Below are 21313 nucleotides of genomic sequence, written 5' to 3' on the forward strand. Positions count from 1 at the left end.
GAGGTGATAAATACACTCAGATACTTCATACAGATTAGTAAGTGTGGTGTCAGACAGAAAAATAATCTCTTTCCCCCAGTTACTCTTGATTATATCATCCTGGGTTCTTTTTCATTCCTAGTATGTGCACTGTGCTAACTATGCATGTATGTATTGTCCATAGTCCCCATAGATAGAGTTACAACTTTGTCAGTCTTCTCAGATGTAGCCAATGCCTGACTCTGTGGCTAACTCATAGAGGCCTCACCTGAAGTGTTTGTGGAAGGGACAGAGTGAGTTGAGTAGCTGTGGGGTCCACTTCATTGTAAAAAACACAGTTAATAAAGTAAGTATAAGAGTAAGAAGCTGCCCTAACCGGTTTGGCTCAGTGGATAGAGCGTCAGCCTGCAGACTCAAGGGTCCCAGGTTCGATTCCGGTCAAGGGCAGGTACCTTGGCTGTGGGCACATCCCCAGTAGGGGGCGTGCAGGAGGCAGCTGATCAATGTTTCTCTCTCATCGATGTTTCTAACTCTCTATCCCTCTCCCTTCCTCTCTGTAAAAAATCAATAAAATATATTTTTAAAAAAAGAGTAAGAAGCTGAGCCTGGCTGGCATGGCTCAGGGGTTGAGCCTCAACATAGGAAACAGGAGGTCATGGTTCTATTCCCAGTCAGGGCACATGCCTGGGTTGCAGGCTCAATCCCCAGTGTGGGGCATGCAGGAGGCAGCCGATCAATGATTCTCATCATTGATGTTTCTATTTCTCTTTCCCTCTTCCTTCCTCTCTGAAATCAATAAAAACATATTAAATAAAAAGAATAAGGTTCTGAGTTGTGAAATACCTTGAACCCAGTAAGATCCCAGATACAAACAGAACAACTTAATCTATTCTCCACATTCTTCCTCAGCTTCCACCAGAAAACTGTATGAAAACAAGTTAATGCAATTGTTGGTCTCATCTCCCTGTGCACTTATGATGAATGGACCGGGAAAGCAGCACAGAACTCAAGACTATGAAGACAGGAAAGGTACCATTAGAGGCTATATTGCTCGATAGCAACTTTGCACTTATAATTAGTTTTAATATATTTTTATTGATTTCAGAGAGGAAGGGAAAGGGAGAGAAAGATAGAAACTTCAATGATGAGGGAGAATCATTGATTGGCTGCCTCCTGCACACTCCCCACTGGGGATCAAGCCCACAACCTGGGCATGTGCCCTTGGCCGCAATCGAACCTGGGGCCATTCGGTCCGCAGGCCAACACTCTATCCACTGAGCCAAGGCCAAACTGGCTAGGGCAACTTTGCACTTATTAACACCTTGTCCAGCATGACTTACGCAACTTTTAACGGCATGAATGAGATAGCCACATGGCCTGTTTGCACACAAAGCCTGGACATAGGCCCCTGGGCTGCAAAGGAAATGCTTAACTCCATGTACTAGTATATATTCACGCCAGTGACTCAGTTGAGTGGCAAACCAGAAGTTCCTACAGATAATTTCCAGGTCTCCTTTGAGGTCTCAGCCTCTGCTTTGCCTCAGTCAATAAATCTGATAGTTATTTTCTTTGGATTAAATGATTTCACACACATTAAGAAAGATGAACCAGACTCTCCCTCCCTATGCCTACTGCCCTCCTGACTCTCAGAGACCAGACAGCTGGTCTCTCCCAGGTCCCAGGTGGGTGGGGAGTGGTGGTCTCTGGGATGCAAGTGCTTCCCCTACAGGGGCCCCTGCCCAGGTGCACCTTTCACCTGTGGGGGCATCTAGTTTAGGCTCTTAGGGGGTAGACTTAAAGATTCCCACAGTACATCCCAAAGCTCTTCCATTCAGTAAATATTTACTAGGAGTTCTCTATGAGCCACAGTAAAATAATAGAAGTACCATTTTTTAAAGGCCACCAATGCATTTCCGGCCTAACTTGCATCATCTCATTTAATCTTCACAATACTTAGCTGAAGTTCAGAGAGGCCAAGTCATGGGCCCAACATCACAGAGCTAGGAAGTGGCTCCAGAAGATAAGCCTCCACTACAGGTGCCATGAAGAGCAAGGCCCATCTGTCTTCGTCAGCACTACATGTCCAGCTGCCAGGGCAGGCCCACGTCCAGAGCAGGAATGCAGGATGTGTTTGTTGAATGAAAGTGATATAGAAGTGAGACTTGAACCCAGGTCTGGCTCTCATAAGTGTGCTCTTACCACCACATACCCTCTACTTTTCTCACAATGTCTATTGTGAGAATAAACACATTACATTTTTTTTACCATGTTTGATTGACACCCCCCCCCCCCCAATGGCAATTTCATATAGTTCAAATTTATAGTTCAACAAACAGTATAAGTGCCCGAGGCCCTCTACACATGCCCTGCAATATTAAAGGTAGCACGGGTGCTGAGCCGTCCCCAGGAGTCTGGAATGGCTGGCCTGGCATAGAGAGGACAGCAGGACAGTTGTCCTGGGGGTGCCTCAGGGCAGGTGGCTGCCCCAGACCCTTTCTGGATGTGGGATGTGTTCACAGTCCTGTCCCCGCCCTGGGGCTGCCTCTGTTTCCTGCCTGGGAAGGAGCTGAAGGGCCGAGACCAGCCCTCAGAGGACAAGCAGTGCCAGGCTCGAAGATTCCAGGGAGGAGAGTGTGTGCACTCACTGCTCATGACGCTGAGGAAGGCAGGGCAACACTGCCTTAGTCTCAGTCCAAGCTGCCCTGGGTCCCAGCACAGGCCTCCACACAGCCCCCACAAAGGGAGCATCTAGTTTAGGCTCTCAGTGACTCAGTTGAGTGGCAAACCAGAAGTTCCTACAGATAATTTCCAGTTCTCCTTTGAGGTCTCAGCCTCTGCTTTGCCTCAGTAATAAATCTGATAATTATTTTCTTTGCATTAAATGATTTCACATACATTAAGAAAGATGAACCAGACTCTACTCCCGGTCAGGGCACATGCCTGGGTTCTTCCAATCATGCTAGAGCTGGAAGAAAATGGGTCCTTCGGTTTAAACTTTGCATTGCTTTACGCTGTGTCCACCTGATGCTAGCCCTCCATGGGCAATCAAGCCAGAGGTGGGAGTTCTGCCTCAGTCCTAGCTTTGTCATGCAGAGCAGGATGCCACTGGCCAGTGGTGGGTACAAGTCAAAAACCTGCTTCTCAGAAACTGGCCTGGATCAGACATTTGAACTTGCTCATTGGAGGGGCCTCAAAGACCCTGGTGCCATTAGAATGGAGGGGTTGACATGGAACTAAGGGGGTCCCGTGGAGATTCAGCCTTGAGCACTTCACAGAAATACCTAGTCCTGGTGTAGGAGGGAGGGGCAGCAGTTTTAGGGCAGCAGTTTTAGGGCATCCAGACAATGGGTGGATTCCATTCTTCCCATTTTCATTCATTGTTTTGGCACCGGGTGGGCACAGCTTTCTGATCTGCCCTTCTTTCAACCTTCCCAATTATTCTGACTTGGGAGCTCATTTAAAATCCCCTTCATGAAAAGCTCGCTGATATTCAAGAGCAGTGATTGCTCCAAGCTTATCAAACAGCTTCCTCACAGCCCGAGGCGAGGGCTGATCTACAACAACCTTTCTGCCCTGGCGGTTCCCCTGCCCTGGAAGCTGAGCACAGGTCTGGCCTCCCCTTCTCTGGATACAGAAGAAGACATTCTCCTGCCCTATGTGGACATTCAGAGATACGCCAGGCTGACCGCTGGCTCCAAGGGGCAATGACTGGACAGCAAGCAACCGCCCAGTAGAGCACCCTACTCGGTCTCTGCATGCATTGCTCTCGGAGGCTCCCCAACACCACAGCTTCCCTGACAGGGTCCCCCCCAGACCCCCAGGGGAAGGCCTGGGTGAGTTCCATAAGGGCCACAAAGGCCTCAGAAGGACAGAGTGAATCCTCTTCCCCTCCCAGGTATCTTCTGCCCCGTGATGAACAGAATTCACCACTCCGCTGCGTGGTGCTGATTTTTGTGGCTAGCTCCTATGTCCTCATGGCCTATTTTCCTTGTGTTTCCCATGATCCAGAGCTGAGGGGCATTATCGTTTTGAAAGGAAATATCATACTCTCATCAGAAAAAAAGAAGGGACCCCAAAAAGTATGTACCATTCAAATGCATGGATACTTGTACTCGTAGTAAATATAAGAAATAGCATGTTTCATGTGTAAGGAAATAGCAGGTCACTACATTCCGTTGCGGCGGGGAAATCTAGTTTAAAGAAGCTCATTTGAATGCAGGTTTCTGTTTTGTGAAACAATGACGAGGTTCTAGCACGAGACCCAGAGTAACAGTCCCTCTGAATAGCAGCCACCCCGTTTTCCTCCCCAGCTGCCGCGCCCTCTCTGCGTTCACCACCTGTGTCTACATTCATAGAGCATCCAGCACAGTCCCAGACCCACAGGGAGCACAGAACACGTGTGCGTTCCTGTCCCCTTCTCTTGCCCAGGCGCTGAGATCTGGCTCCTACCCTCGCCGCCCTGTTGGAGTTCTTGGCCAAGTGTGTGAGACGAACAGGTTTCGGGGTGCCCTTCCACAGGCCAGCTGTGTGGCGCTGGGGAGGTCACTGAATGGACCTGAACCTCCTCTCACCGTTTAGTTAGCAGGACCTACCCCCAAGGGTGAGTGTGAGGGAAAGGCAGGTGAAGCTCTTAGCATAGAACACGGCACATAATGCTTTCACCCAATCCCTAAACTCCACGATAGCAACGCTAGTGACTTGTGCTGGGTCCCTCTTTATTTAGAGACACCTGCCTCCTTCCATGTTGGCAACTCTGCTCTCTCTAGGTTCTGGCCTCTGCCCCCTGCCTGTTCTCATCCTCACTCTGGCTTCTGGGCCCTGACTGTGCATTGCTCCTGGGGTCTCTGTCTTCAGCCCCTTCGCTTCCTGCTCCGCGTCGCTCCCCGGGGTCGTCTCATTCACTGACCACCTCTGTGTCCTGACTCCACATATACCCCTCCGTGCAGGACCTCTCTCCTGAGCCACAGGCCTGCCTTCTGGAAAGCTCCTTCCCTCCTTCCTGCACTCACTCAGCTGATGGTTGTTTATTTACTTATTTTCACCCTCACCCCAGGGCATGTTTTTATTGGTTTTAGAGAGAGAGGAAGGGAGAAGGGGGGGAGAGAGAGAGAGAGAGAGAAACATTGATGGGTTGGCTCTGGTATGTGCCCCAACTGGGGATCGAACCCACAACCTGGGCATGTGCCCTGACCAGGAATCGAACCCATGACCCTTTGGTGCACAGGACAACGCTCCAACCAACTGAGCCACACAAACGCTCACTTGTCATTAAGGATATTTCATGGGTCTATAGATTGTTTATCCTTCTCCTGTGGTTACCCCAGCACCTCACTCCAGCACCACCTGCATTTGCGGCCTCCGTTTATCTTGATGGTTCCACCACCTTCCCACCCTCCAGGCTCGAAATCACATCGCTACCTTGGAAGGCCCACCCCCCTAGCTCCTCACATACAAACAGTTGCCACGTCCTATGGATTTGAATTACAATTTTCAAAAATCGACCCCTCCTTTCTCTTCCCACTGCTGCTTTCCCAGCTTGCACCCGTATTATTTTGGGGTTTGTTTTTTAGTTCGAACACTAGCAATACCTTCCTAATTGGCCTCTGCCTCCAACCTTTACCAATGCCAGTTCAGATCTACAAGCAGAGATTGCATTATGTCTTTCATTTGCCTGGAAACTTTCAAAACAAGATGCAAGCTTACTGTCCAGCAGGAAGAGACACCAGGATCTCCTGAACACTTATCTCCCTCACCATCCCACCCAGTGCACACTTACCTGTTTCTCCACCTCTCACACCTCTCCCCACGCACCTTGGCCTCAACCATTGTTTATGCCTAGAATTCCTTTTATGCTTTCACCCACCCCATCTCTCTTCCTGTTAAAATCCTGTGATCACGTCAGCAATGTCTCAAAGTCTAGTCCCCTGAAAATTGCATGTTATCCCATTTAGTAGCTGTCACAGGATTTTGCACATGCCAGGAGCCCAAAGATCACTTTATCAAGTCTACCAAACAGCTCTAGTGGCACATAGGTTAGCTTGAAAATATGGTCTAGTAGTGTTTAGAATACTTGTTGAGTTTAAATGAATGAAAGAAACCCCAGGTAAACATTCCTGTAGTAAATCGTTACTTTAGCTTTCCATCTGAACCTAATTCACGTTTGATGAAAGTATTCTGATAGCAAACTTTCTAAAAGATATTTCTTAAATCTTTCACATGGACCTTGTTTCTGCAGAAGACCCTTTTGTCTAGTTCCTGCCAAGACATTTACAGGAGAAAAAGCAACCTGAGTATTGAAAATGCAGCAGGTGGGGGCCAATGTCCTCCAGGCGTTGCTTTACGTAAACCTGAAATAAAACCACATCAATATTTTGAATTGGCAATAGAATTAAATGGAAAGTTTGTGATGGCATAAAGTGTTTTGATCTGAAGGATTATATAAGCCATTTTGATTCTCAGAAGAGCCGGGAGACATCTGTTCAATTTTAAATCCGAAAGTAAATGTAAATAAGCACTTAAATTTCCATGTTAAAAGGTAGTAGAAAGTGTGTTTATTGAGACACTTGTCTGGCACCATAGACTTTAATTACTTAAGAGCATTGGTCCGTACCTAACAGTTCTCTAAGTACCCGGAAAGGTGTATTATACATTTCTTTGAAACATCAATGAACACATATTTTCCTCTCATTTCAGTAGGTTTCTAGTGAAATACAAATCACCTTGAGATTTGGATTATGCCAATTTCTGGGTACTTTTTTTTTTTTTTTAACACTGTACGTGTGTTTTATTTGTTTTTAAAAGATTTTTTTATTGATTTTTCGAGAGAGGGAAAGGGAGAGAGAAACATTGAATGGCAGCCTCCTGCCCGCCCCCTACTGGGCATCAAGCCCGCAACTGGGGCACGTGCCTGACTGGGAATCCAACCAACAGCCTTTTAGTGTACAGGATGACGCCCAACGGAGTGACACTAGCTAGGTATCCTATACTAATAAAAGACAAACATGCAAATTGACTGTACTTTTGCTATGCCTTAAGACATGCCCACAAGCAAATCAGAGCAACTATATGCAAATTAACCCAACCAAGATGGCGGCCGGCAGCCACGGAGCTGGAGTGAGCAGGAGGCTAGCTTGCTCCAGTGATGGAGGAAGCCAAGGTTCCCCACCTGCCATGGCCCAGCTCTGAGCTCCACTGAAAGCAACAAAGTTTCAATTATAAGAGGTAAACAAACCCCAGATACCTGCTTTCAGCCAGCCATGGCCACGGAGCTGGAGGAGCAGGAGTGGGTTGCCCCTGGCGATGGAGGAAGCCAAGCTTTCTGCAGGCCTCCACTAAAGGCAACAAAGTTTCAATTATAGAAGGTAAATAAATCCCAGAATTAAAAAAGAAAAAGAAAAAAAGGAGAGGCTGGGAGCTTACGTTGCTAGGGTGCTTGGCCAGCCTGAAAACGGACCTCAGCCCCTCACCCAGACTGCCCAGGCACCCCAGTGGGGACCCCCCACCCTAAAGGGGGTGTGGCCAGCCTGAAAACAGCCATCAGCCCCTCACCCAGGCTGGCCAAACCTCCATGAGGTGAGGGTCCCCACTGGGGTGGACATCCTCTGAGGGGTCCCACACTGCAAGAGGGCATAGGCCGGGCTGAGGGACCCCCTGAGTGCATAAATTTTTGTGCACCAGGCCTCTAGTACATATATATTTTATTAAATTACGTATGCAGCCTATTTGATTTGGTGATTAAGGTCACTTAGAAAGCTAAGTCATTATATTTTTAATTGGGGATCTTCTCATCAGATAGATTCGAGACACAGCTTAAGCTTCCATTGATGGAGTAGGGAGTGAAGCCAATGTGTGTAAGTCAGGTTCCTAAAACCTTTAAAGAGGAGAGATGGGATTCAGGAATGGCAGGGAGGCAGAAGGATCTACTATGTCAGGCTGCACAAAGTGGGGTTTGCTCGGGTGACCATGCCATTTATCACTACAAACAGGATGCTTTTGAAAGTGAACAGGGACACTAACCAGAAGGGGTGCTGGGATAACAGGAATAAAGCAGAACTGTCCTGGCAAACCAGGGCATCTAGTCACCCGGGTTTGGGCTGGGCGTGGTCCCAAGAGCTGAAGTGTTTGCACGTGCATACCCGTCTGCAGGGGGCTGCTGCATGCAGAGGGCGGCTGGCCCTGGAGGGGTGCCCCTGAGCACCCCGGGCCCCTTCCGGGTGTTTCCTTACTCATCCCCAGACAAGACATGCTCTTTCCTGCTAGAATCAATGTTCATTCTGTTCTCCCAGCCTGGGATACTCTTTCCTCATCTGGCCACTTATCATACATATTCTCCTAGGATTTTCTCAAAATGTGTTCTGTGGGTCTGGCCCTAGGAATCTGCCTTTTCCATCAGCCCCTATTCCCACCCCCTGTCCAAGAACTTTTGCTCTAGGTTGTAAATGTTGATGGTAAGCCTATGTCTTTGAAACTTCTCCATTTAATTCAAAGCCAGGCGAGTGTGTGTGTGTGTGTGTGTGTGTGTGTGTGAGAGAGAGAGAGAGAGAGAGAGAGAGAGAGAGAGAGAGAGATTACTCAGTCCCTGTTGGATGAACTGAAAGGAACTTTTGTCCTGTGTTGATGGTGATGATCTTCCTTTTTCTGGTTTCCTATTCTGTACCATTCTTTTGTCTTTGGGACATGCCTTAATGTATTCTCTTGAGAGACAATGCTTAGGTCACAGTGAATTGATGACCATCCAGGGAAGGGTTGCAACAGAGCTTCCAGCCTGTGAGTTAACAGCTATTTATGAAATAAAGGGCGTTGTGCTAGACCTTCTTGTTCCTGTCCTGAAGAAACTTAAAAATGAGCTCTTGAAACACCGAATATGTGTATCAAAGATATGGACTCTAGCGTGGCTCAGTGGTTGAGCACCGATCTATGAATCAGGAGGTCAGGGTTTGATTCCTGGTCAGGGCATATGCCTGGGTTGCGGGTTCAATCCCCATTGTGGGGCGTGTAGGAGGCAGCAGCCAATCAGTGATTCTCTCTCATCATTGATGTTTCTCTCTCTCCCTTCCTTTCTGAAATCAATAAAAATATAATTTAAAAAAATGGGGCTCTAGAGACAGGCTGCTTAGGTTCAAATTCCAGCTCTGCCACTAACTTGGACAAGACACTTGACCTGTCTATCTCTTAGCGCCTCATCTATAGACAAAGATAACAATAGTCTCTACTTCAGAACGTGTTATGAGGATTAAGTTAAAGTATATAAAATAGAGTAGTGATGGTACATAGTAAGAGCTGTCAAAGTACAAATAAGAACTATTACTACCATTAATATTCCTATTATACAAAAAGCATGATATTTAGTCATCTGCAATACAAAGCAAAAAATAATATAATGGAAGCTAAATTTTTAGTATTGTATTTAAGTGGAAAATAATATAATGGAAGCTAAATTTTTAGTATTGAGCTCTACAGACTGTGATTTATCAGAGTGCCTGCAGATATACTTGCATAATTAAATATACAGATGCAATTAAAAATTATTCTCTGGAAGTGCCGTGCACTTAGTGAAGGAGACCAAGCTTTTAAAAAAATCATATGTGCCCTCCTGGTATATAGGACTCCTTTCTTAGTCTGATACTTAAGTTCTTCTTTCTTTTGCCTCTTTAAACATTTTTTAAAAAAATATATTTTATTGATTTTTTACAGAGAGGAAGGGAGAGAGATAGAGAGTTAGAAACATCAATCAGCTGCCTCCTGCACATCTCCCACTGGGGATGTGCCCGAAACCCAGGTACATGCCCTTGACCGGAATCGAACCTGGGACCTTTCAGTCTGCAGGCTGACGCTCTATCCACTGAGCCAAACCGGTTTCGGCTCTTTAAACATTTTAAAAAACAACTTCACACTTAGAAAAAGTTGCAAGTAATAGTACAAAGAATTCCCATATTCTTTTTACCCAGATTAATTGTTACCTTTTTACCACATTTGCTGTGTGTGTGTGTGTGTGTGTGTGTGTGTGTGTGTGTGTGCTGTGTCTTTCTGAATGATTTGAGAGCAAGCTGTAGACATGAAGCCCCTCAGTTCTCTGGCATGCATTCTGCCTACCTCCCAAGGACACTTTTCTACATGTACACAGAATAACACTCCAAATAAGGAAATTCACATTGATTCAGTGCTAGCATCCAATATTCAGATCCCATTCAAGTATCACCAACTATCCCATAATGTCTTTGCTTTCTCATCCATGACTAGTCTAGGAGCACATGTTGTCTTTGGTTGTCAGGGCTCTTCAGTCTCCTTCAATTTCAAACAACAGTGCCTCCATCTTCCATCTTTCCCTGGCATTCACGCCCTTGACCATTAAAAAAAATTTTTTTAAATTTATTTCAGAGAGGAAGGGAGAAAGAGAGAGAGAGAGAGAGAGAGAGATAGAAATATCAATGATGAGAGGGAATCATTGATCAGCTGCCTCCTGCACGCCCCCTACTGGGGATCAAGCCCACAACCTGGGGGATGTGCCCTTGACCCAATCGAACCCAGGACCCTTCAGTTGGCAGGCTGACGCTCTATTCACTGAGCCAAACCCGCTAGGGCACCCTTGACCATTTTAAAGAGTACACGTCTTTCATCCTGTAGGGCGACTTTTCTGTCTGATTTTTCCTTTTGACTATTCATAGAGGCCATGTCCTCTGGGCAGGAAATCCTCAGAATGATGCTGTGCTCTTCCCAGAGCATCACACCAGGTAGCAATGCCACCCTGTTCCACCGCTGGTAACATTAACCTTAATCACCTGGAGAAGTTGGTGTCTGTCAGGTTTCTCCATAAAACCATCATTTTTCTTCCATTTGTAATCAAACAGTATTCTGCGGGGAAATATTCTGAAATGACACTAACATAGTTCTCCTATTCAAACCTCATCCATTAGCCCTAGCTCCCCTAGACGACTGCCTGAATCAACTTCCATTGTGATGACGGCCCATTGAGACTTTCTATTCCTATTATTCCCTCTGCATCTATTAGATGGTAGTCAACATAAGGAAGACCTTCCCTTCCCCCCATTTTATTCGCTCATTTATTTGTTTGTTTGTTCTTTGTTTCATTTGTTCTTTCATTCAGTCATGTTAGTATGGACTCATTGATTCTTTTTAATCAAACGGACTGTATCTTGATATCTTTACATATTTTAATGCTCAAATTGTCCCAGATTTGGCCAGTGGAAGCCTTTTCAATATGGGTACTGTGTCCTTTTGATATGTCCTCCTCATTCCTTGAGCATGTCCTGAATTTCTGGCACAAAAAGATGTTTCAAACCCATCTGGTGCTTTTTCTGCCCCAGGAGCCTTGGATGGTGGCTACTGCAGGATTGTGTCTACTTTTACTGTAGGATGGTATTTAAAAAACCAGGATCTAGCTCTGGTCGGTGTGGCTCAGTTGGTTGAGCATTGTCCCGTGCACTGGAAGGTTGCCAGTTCGATTCCCAGTCGAGGCACATGCCCAGATTGCATGTTCAGTCCCCAGTTAGTCAGGGTGCATTCAGGAGGCAACTGATCAATGTTTCTCTCTCATATCAGTGTCTCTCTCTCTCTCCCCCACCTCCTGTCCTCTCTAAAATCAATAAAAACATATTTTTTAAAAAGATCTAGATCTTCAGTGAGCTCATTGCTACTGGGAGTCATTGCTTCTAGGTCCTCTCGGTGGGCAGAGCTAGAAAATAAAGGTGTGTGTATATGCACATATGCATCATAACTATTTTTGTATCTCTCTCTATACAAATTTAAAAGTCATAAGTGCATATTGATCTTCAATTACAATCCAGCGTTTCAGTGTTCTTTCTAATCGGTCTTTCCCCTTTCTGTTTGTAAGTCACTACTGAGACAGTGAGAAACCTGGCTCCCATTACCCTCCATAGATTTGCGTTTTGCTCCACTTTCTAATTTCCTCAGTGTAACCAACCTCCCAGTCATAATAGCCACCTCTGTCTCTGCATAACCCTCCCATCACCGTCTCTCTTCCTTGGACACAGGGCACACTGAAGCCTGCATGCTGTCCCCCTCCCACTGCCATTCTTCAGCCACCAGGAACCCCAATATACACAGCCCCTCCTCCTTCATTTCTTTGGCCTCCAGGTATTCTGACCCCTCATTCATGTCACCTCTGCCCCACTTCTTGTGCAGGACACATGACATCCCAGGGAAGGACAAAGAAGGGAAGGAAAGCTTCATGTTTCTTTTTTGCTTCCGATTCTGAAGTCTGTGTCAATGACTTTGTGCCAAAACTTCAGTAGGATTTTTACTCTTGTGTCTCAATCGCTGTTGTTGTTGGTAAGATACTTTGTAGGCCTATAATGTGCATGTGCAGGGCCTACCCCATTTGCTACCACCCGAAGACACGGTGTACCAAGGGAATACATATTAAAGGACTACCATTAAGTGTGTGGTTTGAGTTGCATGTAAAGGTTTTAGGCGACCTGATGTTAAACTTCTCTATAATGGTTTCTTAATTAATTGAAAAGCATCCTTATTCCTAATAGTTGTTGTATATTCCAGTTGGGTCAAAGTGAAGAGTAAATTACATATTTTGTGACTACTTAATAAACCCTTCGTTCTTACCTTTGACATGTACTAATGGGAGCTAAACAGCATATTTACAAGGAATGCAACGGTCTTCCTGTAAAACCACTGACCTCCTAGTATGTCTGCTTAAATACGCTAATAATCCATGTCTTTATCTTATTGATCACATGCTGATTCTTTCTGTGTAATAGAACCCAGTCTTTGAAATGCAAGAGCCTCAGGAAGAGTTAGCAAAACCAAACTCTGATTACAATGGTTCTAAGATGATAAGAAAGGTAAACTTATTTATTTTCATAAAACTGAATTATGAGCAGTGGTGTTCTCTTTCTATAGGAAAAATATGCATTTGCTTAAAAAACCCAGCTTTGCTTCCGTTTTCATCTAAGAACATTTAACCAAACTCACTATAGCTAGTTTATCATTTGCATGATGGGCATAGCTATATGTATCCATTTTAAGGAAAGGAGTTTCCTGTTTACCTCCACGATGAGCATCCCTGAGTTATTTTGATCTCTTGGGATTTATTAGGGCTTCCTTAGTACCAGGCGCTATTCATCTCGATGCATGAGTCTAGGCATGATTTATTATGATGCTAGATCGTGGAATTTCCTCTCTGAAAGGCTTGTTGGAGGAGGCTATGTGGTTCATCGTACAGATGCAGAAAGAAGCAGAGACGGGGTATGACTTGCCTAAGACCACACGGTGTTAGCAGAAAAATTGGAAATGGCATTCCAGTCTTCTAATTTCCATGTTATATGGCCTTTCCCATTATATTCAGCTGCCAAAGGAAGAGGAGACACAACCAGGCACCTGAGTGGTGAAACAGCTCCCCCCAGTGTCTCTTTTCATGGTCTCCCAGGACACAGGGCTTCTTGTCCCCTATGGCAGCGAAGGCTTTCTTTCTGGGGTGGCTTTGCTATAAGAGTGCATCTGAGGCATTTTCCACTGGCCCTTCTGTCCTCCCATTAAAGCCATGGTACAGAAATCAGCACTGCTAAAATGGACTGACTGATATGCACACAGGTACCTGGAATTTGCCCAAGTAGACAGAAGAAAATTCAAACCTGAAAACCTTTTTTATTTTATTTTATTTTAAAAATATATTTTATTGATTTTTCACAGAGAGGAAGGGAGAGGGATAGAGAGTTAGAAACATCGATGAGAGAGAAACATCAATCAGCTGCCTCCTGAACACCCCTACTGGAGATGTACCTACAACCAAGGTACCTGCCCTTGACCGGAATTGAACCTGGGACCCTTCAGTCTGCAGGCCGATGCTCTATCCACTGAGCCAAACCGGTTAGGGCTGAAAATCTTTTTTAAAAGAAATATGTTTTTATTGATTTTAGAGAGAGGGAGGGCAAGAAACATCCATGATGAGAGAGAATTATTGATCAGCTGTCTTCTACACACCCCCTTCTGGGGACCAAGCCCGCAACCCAGGCATGTGCCTTGATCAGGGATGAAACCGAATTGTGACCTCCCGGTCAACCACTGAGCCACACCAGTTGGGCTGGAAAACCTTTTTTGATATTTTATTATAACATATGCATCTAAAAAGGTATAAAAACTATGTAATAAGCAGTTTGATTCTCACCCTAGAGATTAAAAATTACTATAAATCATTGATAATTTTGTTGAAGACCCCAATGATCATTTTCCCCTTCCTTCATTTCCCCCAAGGTAACCACTACCTTGAGTTTTCTACTTATTATTCTTTTCCTTTTCTTTACAGTATCCACAAACTTTAGTTTCTCATGATTTTGGATTTTATTTAAATGATATCATAGTGTAAGTATTCTTTGGTAACTTCCCTTTACCATTCACCATTATGTTATGAGCGTCACCCAACACTTGTAGCTCTCACTCATTAATTTTCACTGCTATATGATTATTGTAAAAATATATTTATCCATTCCTTATTTACAGGACATTTGAATTTGTTGCCAAGTTTGCCTAATACAAACAATGCTGTTACAAACAATTGTGGTACATAATTCATTGTATACATGTGCAAGAATTTTTTTCTGATTGAATGAATATACCCAGCAGGGGAACTGCTGACTTGAAGGATATATACCTGATCTTCAGCTGAAGAGATCATGCTAAACCGCTCTACAGTGGCCACACTATATATTCCTACCAGCAACATATTAAAAGCTCCATTATTCTAAATCTTCTTCAAATTTTAGTATTGCCAGATTTCATTTTTGTCAATGTAGTGGATATAAGGTGGTATTTTATTATGATTGTAATTTGTATTACTCTTATGCTAATAAGGTTGAGCATCTTCTCACATGTTTGTTGGTTATTTATGTTTTGTTGTTTGTAAAATGTCTGTTCGTATTTTTTGCCAGTTTTTCTATTTGGTTGTTTGTCTTTTTCTCATTAATTTATAGGAGCTCTTATATATTTTGGATACTAACCCTTTGTCAGTCATAAGTGTAACACAGATCTTTTAGTAGCTTGGGATTGTCTTAACATTCTTTGTTTGTTTGTTTGTTTAGCAGTTCACATCATAACTGAGAGTAGGGTACAGAGATTCTCATATAACCTCTGCCCCCACCACATGAATAGCCTCCTCCATTATTAACATCTCCCACAGTGGGCTTGTCTTTTCACATTTTTCTACTAGCCTTTTTAAAAAAATCCTCACCTGAGGGTATGCTTTTATTGATTTTGAGAGTTAGAGAGTGAAAAAGTAAGAGAGAGAAAGAGAGACAGAGACAGAGAAGAGAGAGAGAGAAACATTGATGTGAGAAACATCAATTGGTTGCCTCCCAAACTGGCCTTGACCAGGAATCAAACCTGCAACCTTTTGGTGAATGGGGTGATGCTCCAACCAACTGAGCCACCAGTCTAGGGCTCTACTTGCCTTTTAAAAATGTAATTTAAAACAATTTTCAAACTTAAAGCAAGTTTCCAACAAAGAATTCCTATATGGCCTTCACCCAGATTTACCAATTGTTAACATTTTACCACATTTGTTTTATAATTTTATCTATTTATTATTTTTTCTTGAACTAATTTATGACATCATAATCTTTTACTTTCTCCCCAAAACGTCATTATATATGTCTTTAGTCTAAAAACATAAGGATATTCACATCACAATGATGAGAATCAGAAATTTTTATATATATACAGTATATACTATATATATGTTTTTATTTAAGTTTTGATTGCTTTCAGAGAGAGGAAAGGAGAGGGAGAGATAGAAATGTCGATGGGCTGCCTCCTGCATGCCCCCTACTGGGGATTGAGCCTGAAACCCGGGCATGTGCTCTGACAGGGAATTGAACCAATGACCTTTTTTGATACATGAGATGATGCTCAACCAACTGTGCCACACCGGCTGGGCAGAAATTTTGTTAAGGTTAAATTCACATAACATAAAATTTACTATTTTAAAGTGCAAAATTCAATGGCATATAGTACAGTATATTCAAAACGCTGCCTCGATCTAGATTCAAAACATGTTCATTCACCCCAAAACAAAACTCAGTACCTATGACACAGTTACTCCACAAACCCCTCCTGACAACTACTAATCTGCTTTCTGTTTCAATGGATTTTTTTTCTGTATGTTTCATATAAATGGAATCATCCAATATGTGATGTTTTGTGACCTTTTAAGTTTACCATGAGGTTTTCAAGTTTATCTATGTTGTACTGTGTGCTTGTATCCGCACATCATCTCTTTTTATGACTGAATAATAATGTTATGGACATGTGGATTGTTTCTACCTCTTGGCTACTGCAAATGTTGGTGCTGTGAACGTTCATTCATGTATAAGTATCTGTTTTCAATCCTTTTGGATATACCAGTATACCCACGAGTGGAATTTTTGAGCCATGTGGTAATCCTGTGTTTAACTTTTTTAGTAATGGCAAAACTGTTTCCACAGTGGGTGCTCATCTTACATTCCCACCACCAATGTGTGCAGGTTCCAATTTCTCCATATCCTTGTCAACCCAACATTAAAAAAAATATTTTTATTTGTTTTTAGAGAGAGAGAGAGAGAGAAAGAGAGAGAGAGAATGCCCTCTACTGGGGGACCCAGCCCACAACCCGAGCAGAGCACGTGCCCTGACTGGATATTGAACTGGCAAACCTCTGGGTCACGATGCTCAACCAATTGAGCCAAAGCAGCTAGGACTCCACCCCAACTTTTTAAAAATGGCCGTCCTCGTAGTACGTATGAAGTGGTAGCTCACTGTGGTCTTGATTTGCATTTCCCTGATGACTAATGATGTTGAGACTCTTTTCATTTGCTTATTGAACATTTGTACATATTCTTTAGAGAAATGTTTATTCAAATCACTTGTCCATATTTTAATTGGGTTGTTTGTCTTTAGATTGTTAAGTTGTAAGAATTGCTTATATACCGTATTCTGAATACTAGTCTGTTATCAAATATATGATTTGCAAATGTTTTTCCCATTCTGTGAAAAAGACTGCCTTTTCTCTTTCTTCATAATGTCATTTGATGCACAGAAGTTTGCTTATGATATTTCTTGACGTGGATTCCTTTGGGTTTATCGTTTGGAATTCACTCAGCTTTTTGAAATCTGTAGATTTGTGTCTTTTGCCAAATTTGGGACATTTTCAGCTCTTATTTCTTCAAATATCTTTTTCATCCCCACCTTACTCTTCTCTCCTCCAGGCGCTCTGATAACACAAATATTAGATCTTTTGTTTTGTGTTGTTTTTTTTTGGAAGAGCTTACATCAGTGGTTCTCAACCTGTGGGTCACGACCCCTTTGGGGGTCGAACGACCCTTTCACAGGCGTTGCCTAAGACCATCGGAAAACACATATTGAATATATAATTACATATTGTTTTTGTGATTAATCACTATGCTTTAATTATGTTTAATTTATAACAATGAAAATACATCCTGCATATCAGATATTTACATTACGATTCATAACAGTAGCAAAATTACAGTTATGAAGTAGCAACGAAAATAATTTTTTTTTAACATGTTTTATTGATTTTTTACAGAGAGAAAGAGAGAGGGATAGAGAGTCAGAAACATGGATGAGAGAGAAACATTGATCAGCCGCCTCCTGCACACCTCCTACTGGAATGTGCCCAAAACTAAGGTACATGCCCTTGACCAGAATCGAACCCGGGACCCTTGAGTCCGCAGGCCGACACTCTATCCACTGAGCCAAACCAGTTAGGGCAACGAAAATAATTTTATGGTTGGGGTCACCACAACATGAGGAACTGTATTAAAGGGTTCGCGGCATTAGGAAGGTTGAGAACCACTGGCTTACACAGTTAAGAGACCATCTACACTAATAAAAGAGAAACATGGTAATTAGCGTACAACCGCTACCCTTCCCATTGGCTAATCAGCATATCCTTATGCAAATTAACTGTCAGCCAAGATGGCGGCCTGCAGCCAGGCAGCTGGAAGTGAACATGAGGCTTGCTTGCTCCAGGGACTGCAGACTCCAATGTTCCTGGCCTGACTTGCCGGCCTCTGAGCTACAATGCTAAGAAACTATGTTGCAAATATAGAAGCTAAACAAAACCCCAGAAACCAGCTTTCAGCCAGCCGGGATCTCAGAGCTAGAGTTATACATTGTTTTGATTATAGCAGCGGAAGCCTCAGAGCTAGAGCCAGAGCTAAAGCTGGCCCAGAATAAAAAAAATAAAAAAAAGAAAAGAAAAAAAGGAGTGGTTGGGAGCTTCAGTCAATTGCCAACCTGAAAGCAGCCCTCAGCTCCTCACCCAGACTGGCCAGGCACCCCAGTGGGGACCCCCACCCTGATCCAGGACACCCTTCAGGGCAAACCAGCCGGCCCCCAGGCCTCTATCCTATATAGTAAAAGGGTAATATGCCTCCCAGCACCGGGATCAGCAGAGCTGCGAGGCCTCCTGGCACCGGATCAGCATGACAGGGGGCAGCGCCCAAACCCCCTGATCGCCCTGCGGCTCTGTGTGTGACAGGGTGCGGCGCCCCAACCCCCCCCCCCCCACCACCACCACCACACACAGGCCCTGCTCTGTGTGTGATGGGGTAGAGCCATAACCTCCCCATCGGCCCTGCCCTGAGTGTGAAAGTGGCGGCGCCCCAACCCCCTGATCGGCCCTGCTCTGTGTGTGACGGGGGCGGCGCCCCAACCCCTCCCCCCCCCCCAACGGGCCCTGCTTTGTGTGTGACGGGGTAGAGCCATAACCTCCCCATTGGCCCTGCCCTGAGTGTGACAGTGGTGGCGCCCCAACCTCCTGATCTGCCCTGCTGTGTGTGTGACAGGGGGTGGTGCCCTAACTCCCCTATCGGCCCTACTCTGTGAGTGACAGGGGGGAGCTCCTCATGGGCCCTGATGGGCCCTGATGGGCCCTGCTCTGTGCATGACAGGGGGGAGCTCCCCAACCCCCTGATTGGCCCTGCTCTGTGCATCACAGGGGTTGGCACCGCAACCTCCCAATCGACCCTGCCTTGAGTGTGATAGGGGGCGGTGCCCCAACCCCCCAATCAGCCCCACCCTGAGCGTGACTGAGGGTGGCATCACAACCTCCCAATCCACCCTGCTCTGTGCATGACAGGGGGCGGCGCCCCAACTCCCCAATCAGCCCTGCTCTGAGCCCGACCAGGGGCTGCACCTAGGGATTGGGCCTGCCCTCTGCCACCCAGGAGCAGGCCTAAGCCAGCAGGTCGTTACCTCCCGAGGGGTCCCAGACTGCGAGAGGGCACAGGCCGGGCTGAGGGACCCCCCCCCTTCCCCCCCGAGTGCACAAATTTTTGTGCACCGGGCCTCTAGTAGATAATAATTCTGTGAGTTCTCCATTCCAGTCTCTTCAGCAGCGACCATGGTGCATTCACTGGCCTCTGTCTCTTCAACCACCCCAAGGGTGTGATAACATTATTGATCTCTCCTTTACCAGCCACAATATCTTACTGCAGTTCAGATGATGTGTCCACATATTCTTCACTACTTGACTACAGCAGTCATAACAAAGATGTTTGAAAACGCCAGCAGACACTGAAAGATCTAGGCCAGGGATGGCGAACCTTTTGAGCTCGGCGTGTCAGCATTTTGAAAAACCCTAACTTAACTCTGGTGCCATGTCACATATAGAAATTTTTTGATATTTGCAACCATAGTAAAACAAAGACGTATATTTTTGATATTTATTTTATATATTTAAATGCCATTTAACAAAGAAAAATCAACCAAAAAAATGAGTTTGTGTGTCACCTCTGACATGCGTGTCATAGGTTCACCATCACTGAATTCTAGGAAAGTTATTCAATGTGATTCTTGCACATGCAAAGACCCAATTACCGTTTGTTGAATGCTTAGATGTTCACTTTTACTTTGATGGGGCTCAGAAAAAGCGGAGGGAATGTGAACCTGTGCTTGTAATTGACTTCCTGGTGGCTTGTCTCGAGGGTTTCGCTGAAAATTCCCATCTCTTCCTATTTGAGACTTCTAGTTGCATCCACCATGTATCAGCATTAACATGTTGGCAGATAAACGGAGCGTGACTCCAGATGCAGCTGAAAGGTGGATTGTAAATTTGGTTAGAAATGCAAGACTAGAGGCCAAGATCGATTCTAAATTAGGTCACGTGGTTATGGGTAACAGTGCAATCTTAACCTATCAGCCAGTAATTGAAAACACCAAAAGCCTTTCATTTAGAAGCCAGATGTTGACTTTTAATATTTAGAAGTAACTTAATCAGAATAGTAGGTTAGAGGCTCCTAACAGGGCAACTGAAGACTCTGACTTTTACTAAAGAATTGTAAAGAAAAACAACAAAACTATAAAGGAAAGGCGAAATAATGAAACTACAATATAAAGGGTGACATACATTTTAGAAACAACATATTGAGCATAACTTTTAGAGAATTTGAATATAATGGGATGTTTCATGAAGAAACAGAGTTCATTGATTCTTTCCTCTGTGTTCTCCATTCTCTGTCAAGCCGTCTTGCCAGTGTTTTACTTCATTTGCATTATTTTAAATTCTAAAGTTTACACTGGGTTCTTCTTTATATATTCTACTGATCTGCAGAGAGATAATTTTTTTCAATTGTTTCATACATGTTTAGGTGGTTCTTTGAAACATTTTATGATGGCTGCTCTAAAATCTTGGTCAGCTAATTCAATAGTATGTCATCTCGGTGCTGGCTTGTGTTATCTTTTCTCCTCAAATTATGAGAGACTTTGGGTTGTATTGAAATATTCTGTTTTAGCTTCTTCCCCAGACTTTATACGCTGGTGGGGGAAGAGGGACCCAGCTCTTCACCGCAGGGCAAGTGGTAGGAGTCCACATCCCCCACTGGGCCTCCATTGACACCCTGTTGTATGTTTGTTGGTTCATTATTGCTGGGCTTGGGGGCGGGGGGGGGGGGGGGGGGGGAGGGAGTGGAGAGGGAGGGCAGTGGTCCATGATACTAGCCCAGTAGGAACGAGGTGGAAGTCCAGGCTTCCCAAGCACCTTGGCTAGTGGGCTGTTTGGTAAAATTTTTGGTCTTGTGGGGCTGCCCCTTTCTCCTTTCCTAGCCCCTCATCTTTCCAGAAGCTTTTTGTTTGCACTCTTTGGTGTTTCCAGGTTGCCAGCAAACAGTCTGGGGTACGTGCAGTAAAAAGAAAACCCAGGGCATTCACTGCAAGTCATTCCTCGGGTCCTGAGGCCCCTAGCCCATCTGCTTTTCTCCACCTTTCAGAGTCTTCTTCTGTTTGCTTTACATATAGTGTCCAGGTGTTGCCGATGGAAATGGGGTTCTTCCACGGAGTCGCAAGAAAA

General features: G+C 44.5%; 1 protein-coding gene and 1 pseudogene across 1 annotated transcript in view; both read left to right on the top strand.

Moving 5' to 3' along the window:
* Positions 1-21313, top strand: part of LEMD1 (LEM domain containing 1) — a 28465-nt gene that overhangs the window by 242 nt on the left and 6910 nt on the right. The window contains exons 2-3 of the mRNA XM_070396611.1: positions 889-1008; positions 3988-4058. Coding sequence (XP_070252712.1) covers positions 889-1008; positions 3988-4058 — 191 coding nt within the window. The remainder of the gene's footprint in view (positions 1-888; positions 1009-3987; positions 4059-21313) is intronic.
* On the top strand, positions 11198-20299 carry LOC138996105 (eukaryotic translation initiation factor 3 subunit E pseudogene; annotated as a pseudogene).

This window comes from Myotis yumanensis, unplaced genomic scaffold (assembly GCF_028538775.1).
Source record: "Myotis yumanensis isolate MYYU_CA2020_CCGP unplaced genomic scaffold, mMyoYum1.0.hap1 SCAF_17, whole genome shotgun sequence".
In the NCBI taxonomy this organism is placed as follows: domain Eukaryota; kingdom Metazoa; phylum Chordata; class Mammalia; order Chiroptera; family Vespertilionidae; genus Myotis; species Myotis yumanensis.